This window comes from Pan troglodytes, chromosome 15 (assembly GCF_028858775.2).
Source record: "Pan troglodytes isolate AG18354 chromosome 15, NHGRI_mPanTro3-v2.0_pri, whole genome shotgun sequence".
Classification (NCBI taxonomy): Eukaryota; Metazoa; Chordata; class Mammalia; order Primates; family Hominidae; genus Pan; species Pan troglodytes.
The window spans coordinates 21,250,106-21,255,601 of record NC_072413.2 but is presented as its reverse complement, the minus strand read 5'-3'; the positions used below and the strand labels follow the sequence as shown (position 1 = coordinate 21,255,601).

Below are 5,496 nucleotides of genomic sequence, written 5' to 3'. Positions count from 1 at the left end.
CTCTCCAAGCCTGTTTGCTCATCGGCAAACGCACGAAGTGGACCTGATTATCTGTAAGGGCCTGTGGCCCTATGACATGGACTACCCCAGGCCAAGTCAGTTCCAGAGCCTCCTTAGAGAGTTAGGTTCCTTGCTCCTCTGGGCCTGAGTTTTCTGGTGGGTAACAGCAGTTTCCATCAACACCCATTCCTTCCCCAAAGACTCCAAGAACAGAGTCAAAAGTGAACAGAGGCAGTACAAAAATTCTTTATTGAAAAGGGAAAGGGTGGCCCCTTGCTGGTGCCCCCCTGGCCCTGGCCAAAAGGGGTTGCCACTGCTCAGCATCTGAATGCAGAAAGTCTGTCCACCCCTTACCTTTAATAACCTTAAAGGGGAAGTGCCGTGGTGGACTGGTAAGTCAAGAGAATCCATCTCAGGAACAGCACTTCCAGGCCCTTGCCTTTAAGAACTCCTTAAAGGCAAAGTGGACACATGCCGCACCAGATGAGAGCCAGAACGTTTTCGGGAAGGTCCCTGGAGGAAGTGTTTCCGTGTCTTTACCTTTAAGACTCTCTTAAAGGTGAGGCATGTTCACGCAGCGTACAAAGGAGGCAAACTCCGTCAAGGAGTCTACGAAGCACTTTTCCAGATCTTGCTTTTAGAATCTCTTTACAGATGAGGTGGCCAAGCGCGAATTAATAAAAAACAAAATACCTTGCAGAATTATTTTTCTTCCCGACCCAGCAGAACCCGCCCCGCTCACCGGCCGCCTTCAGGTCTGCGTCCTCGCCTTCTAGGCGCCCTGAGGCCCAAAGGTCCAGAGAACGCGTGGGGGCGGGTGTGGAGATGCCGCCTAGCGGCCCCGGGCCGCCCCCGGCGGTCACACCGGGGCATCCTGGGAGTTTTTGGTTTCCTAGACGGCCTCCACCAAGGAAGCCGGACGGGGGCGGGGCGGGGCGGGGCGAGGGGGCGAGCGGAGGGCGCGGTGACCATGGCGACCGCAGTGGCCATGGAGACCGCGGCTCAGAGCACCGAGAGGTCGTGACACGACCTGGAGCGCTGCTTGAAGAACTTGGCGTTGCGCGGCACCAGGTTGGCGAGGAACCTCTTGGCTTTCTTGGTGAGGCTCTCGCGGCGTGCAGGTGGCGCAGAGCCCTCGGGGCTGCCCGGATCCGGCCTCTGGCCTCCGGCGTGGTTTCGGCCCCGCCGCAGCCGGATCTGGCGCACCGCGCCCTCGAAGAGCTCCCTCGTGTTGTGGTGCAGTGCGGCCGACGTCTCGATGTGCTTGCAGCTCAGCGTCCCGGCCAGGTGGCGGCCCTCTGCAGGAAGGCACCGGCTCAGGCGCCCGCTGGGCTGTACGGGACCCGGGGCGAGGGTGGGTCTAGGGAGGGCCTGGGCGTGCGGTGGCAAGGGATTGGTACTAGTGAATCTTGCAACCGAGAGAACATGGCTGAGCTCATATGGTGGGTCTGTGGAGGTGCGAAGGAGAGGGAGAAGGAGGCCTAGGAGAGAGGTGAGGGGAAGTGACAAGAAGGGATTCTCAGGGTCCTCGAGTGGGGCATTGGGAGTGTCCCCCTAGCCTGGGTCTGATTGCAAGTGAGTGCGTCCGCGATGGTAAAAAGGCCTTAGGGAGAAGAGGTGACTTGGAAGGGAGAGCATTCCCCTGAGATCGCAAGTATGGAATCTGTTCAGGATACACACCCTCCAGTGATACCTCCCGGGAGCGGGCCAAGTCGCTCTTGTTTCCAACGAGGATAACGGGTAGGTCGTGGTGCGGCCTCCCAGCCCGGAGCCGAAGTAGGGTCTCTGGAACTTTGGAGAAACTCCGTCGGTCGGTGACTGAGAAGACGATGAGAAAGGCGTCCCCGGTCTGAAGGCAGTGGTCCCGCAGCCACCCTCCTGCATCCCCCTGCAGACGGGCAGAGGAACGTTAGGGCTGGAGGCATAGGAGATCCTGTCCAGCACCTACACCTCAAAGAGGAGGAACAGGGCTGTGAGGCAGAAAGAAGCCACCTGCTTAGGACAGCAGAGCTAGTTAATGGCAGAATCTCCCTACCCAGAGTGTTTGTGGAGGAGGAAGAAATTAGTAATATGAGGATCCTAGACTAGGGTAGCCATCCTAATTTCTTAAGCTTAAGCCCTTGATTCAAAAATGAATATTATTCACACGTCTGTAATTTGGCCTCTTATTTCTACATAGTAACCTTTATGTCCAAATATTCAGAAGTCCTCACTTTTTTCCCCCTTCCCTGATATTCCAGATCCCTGAGCTCTTGTCTTGTCACATCAGATTCCTTCAGGCTGAAAAATTTATGGATGGAGTCAATTTCAGGGTGTCCAGCCTAGCTTGGAGCCGCAGGGTTTGTCAAATTCCCATCCTAAGTTTGCTCTGAGTCAGAAGATCCTGGAAAGACTGTGGGTCTTAACAGCCACAGGCTGTAGTGTGGGCCTTTGCTTTCTGAGGTGATATGAATGAAAGGTCAGGTTCCAGTACATGTGGAAACCAGGACCAGCAGTCCCACCAGCCTTCAGCCAGACTTTGCCCTTCCCCAGTTCTCCCAGCTTCATCACCTGCCTGCAGACACATCTTAGTTCTCACCTGTTCCCAGATGTCATAAACGACTAGAGTCACTTCCTCCTTATCCACCATGATGCGTCTCTCATAGGTATCCTCTGCTGGGAAATAGGGAGAGGGTATAAAGTCCATTAGGAGGTTTCCCAACATTTGTGAGACCTGGTAACCAGGGACACCTCAGATCTCAGCACCAGGGAACCCTGCCCCTCTTCAGGGAGGCTGCCACAGAAAGCATTGGAAAAGCTTCTGTTAAGCTCTGTCCTTCAGGGGCTGCTCAGGTCACGAGCACTTCCTTCCCTGACCAGGGCCCCAGAGCCCCCTCAACCCCTGGAGGGCTTCCCCAAATACCTGGGTTCTCCGGTTCATGAGCACTATCTCCCTGGAGACCACCAAAAGTGCCTGCTAGGGTGCTCTTGCCCACGCCGCTCTCCCCCACTAGCATGACCTTGAAGATGCCATCCTTTTGAGCAGGGGCTGCCTCCCCTGAGCCCAAGGAGTCAGACGAGCCAGAGGATGAGGCCTGAGGTGGCCAGTCAAGTTCATCTACAGCCTGGGCCCGCCGGAGCTGGTGCTTGTAGGGGACAGGCATACTGCCTCTTCGTCTGGGGGCCCCAGGGGCAGAGGGTAACCCGCTCCGGTCCAACTCTGCCAACAGTTTCTCTGACTTCTTTAGTAGCGTGGCATCTGCTTCTAAAATAAAATGGGAGGGCAAAGAAAAGGAAGCTATGAGTGGGATATGCTCAACCATATGCAGAAGGCTCAATCCAGGCTGTTCCAGTATCAGAGGCCCAGCTACACCCACTTGATGACCATTACCCAGAAGGAACTGAGAATGTCTGGCCTGACCTCTTACACTAAAGTCTCCAGAAGCCTGAACTGGAGTTGACATGATAGCTTCTCCAATGCGGTCCCAACCCCAACCTATTCAAAACGTGCCCCATGCAGGGAAGGGACCTGAATGCAGGCTCACATACCCACTCACACTTTACACTGATACACAGGCACACCCCCAGACTAGGCCTCTGGCCCTGTACGGTGGAGTTGGGGGAGGTTTGGGGAAGCTGCCTCTTTTTCCATCAAGAGGCCCTTCCTCCTCCTGTTTCCAGCACTGGTAATCCCCAAACTGAGGAGCAGAGAGGATGACAAGCTGAAACTGCTGCCCAGTGTCTGGGGAGTAGGTATAGCAGAGTAAAAAACTTTGTAGTGAGCTTCTTCCTAGGAAAGGGCCTTTGCTTTTTGAGATGATGTGCGTGCTGGGTCTCTGTGGGTTCTCTGTGTGTGTGTGTGTGAGAGAGAGAGGGGCTGCTGCTTCCCGTGGCCCTGTAGGTGAGCATCCCTCATTGCGTGGTTGGATGTGAGAATCCTGCATCCCTGTCTGTCCCTGTGAGTGGGAGAGAATATTGTGTTCATAGAGCAGTAGAAGTAGAGAGAGAGAGATTTTGTGTGTGTGTGTGTGTGTGTGTGTGTGTGTGTGAGCGAAAGGGAGAGTGACAATGCGCGGGTCAGGGTAACTGGAGGAGGACCAACAGACACAACAAAGGGGGCTAGAGGGAGGCTGGAAATAGCCCAGGATCAATACTTGGCCAGCAGCCAGGGCCTCCAGCAGCCAGAAGAACCCTTACAATAGTTCCCCGGGGTAGCCCCTGCCTGTGATTCCCAGGCTTGTGGGCTGCCCCTTTCCTCTCCCCTTCCTTCTTGCCTGTTCCAGCCTCAGGAATGAGGCTGAGCTAGGGGCCATGTACCAGTTTCTCAAGCAAAGCCCTGGGAGTGCTGGGGGAGGGGGCATTTAGGCAGCTCTTCCCCTCCACCCTAGCCCAACCCCAATCCCTTGTGTGAGCAGGGGTCTTCTCCACTTTCTCAATTGCTCTTCTCCTCTTGCTGACTGAGCTCAAGCTCCCTCAACCCCTAGTTCTGACCTCCCCACCAAAGCTTCAGCTCCCACCCCCATGGTTTCAGCCGGAACCTGCCCAGGTTAGCCCTCACCTGGTGTGGGCGTCCCTGGAGGGGAGGCCTGGCGGCTGCCAGAGGGGCAGAGTGCTGTGGTTTCTGTGTCCATGTCCATGTCTGTGTCCAGGTCCGTGTGCATCAGTGTGCGTGTGCGTGTGCAGCCCAGCAGCTCGCAGCACCCTCTCCCTCACTCAGCAGCACTGTCAGCTTTTCCCTTTAAATACCACCCCCCCCCCCCGACACACACACACATGCCCTCCCCCCTAGACACCTGGGGAAATTGTCCCACCCCCTGATGAGGTCACACATGCTAATGAGCAGTGATGTCAGCGGGATTCCCTCCTTTCTGCCCCCCCTCCCTTTTCTTTGTGTCGCTTCTCTCTGGGAGCACACGCACTGCAGAGCTTGGTTGAGTTATGACAGAACAGTCAAGGGGCAGAACAGACAAGGGTTGCAGGGGGTGTCAGTGGGTAAGGGAGCTCAGGGTGACAGAAGGCAGGGACCTGGGGACGTGAAGGTCTTTCTCCAGCAGCCAGGACTACGCATCATTTGTCTTTGTATTTCCAGACCCCTAGCCCAGTGTCTAGCCCAGAGAGCGTGCTCAGTGGCTGCACAGGGGCAAGAGGCAGAAAGATTAAAAGCTGGTCTGAAAGACAAAGAGATACAGGCCAAAAGAGGTGTGGGGACTGAGGGTCAGCCACCCTGCCACCTTTTCCTTCTCCACCCTGCCTCTTCTGGGCTAAGAGCCACGAAAGTACTCATTTCCCAGCCCCTAGGCAGATGCGGGCTCTGAGGAAGGAAATTCAGCTGCTTCATTTGGGCAGCTTCATTTTGCCACTAAGTTGAGGTAGGGGCAAACCATTGTGGAGACTCTTCCACCTTCTCTCCCTGCCAGGCCCACCAAGCTAACGATAATCAGAGCAGGAAAAAAGGGTGAGACAAAGCTAGCTATCTCAAACACGAGGTTCCCAATCTTAAGTGGGTGGGGAAGGGGG

The 5,496-nt window shown here is 55.7% G+C and overlaps 1 protein-coding gene across 2 annotated transcripts; it reads right to left on the bottom strand.

Moving 5' to 3' along the window:
• Positions 1-222: 222 nt before the first annotated feature.
• REM2 (RRAD and GEM like GTPase 2) lies at positions 223-4,879 on the bottom strand. Of its 2 annotated transcripts, none has more exons than XM_009427474.5 (5): positions 4,538-4,879; positions 2,903-3,244; positions 2,579-2,655; positions 1,681-1,888; positions 223-1,298 (listed from the first exon to the last, which is right to left on the bottom strand). In XM_009427474.5, exons 1-5 carry the CDS (start codon positions 4,638-4,640, stop codon positions 1,003-1,005), a joined length of 1,026 nt encoding a protein of 341 aa, XP_009425749.1. In that variant the 5' UTR covers positions 4,641-4,879; the 3' UTR covers positions 223-1,002. The 2 variants fall into 2 exon arrangements, with proteins under 2 accessions (XP_009425749.1, XP_522796.2); XM_522796.7 differs by having other exon boundaries at positions 2,579-2,652; positions 4,538-4,874.
• Between the last annotated feature and the right edge of the window lie 617 nt (positions 4,880-5,496).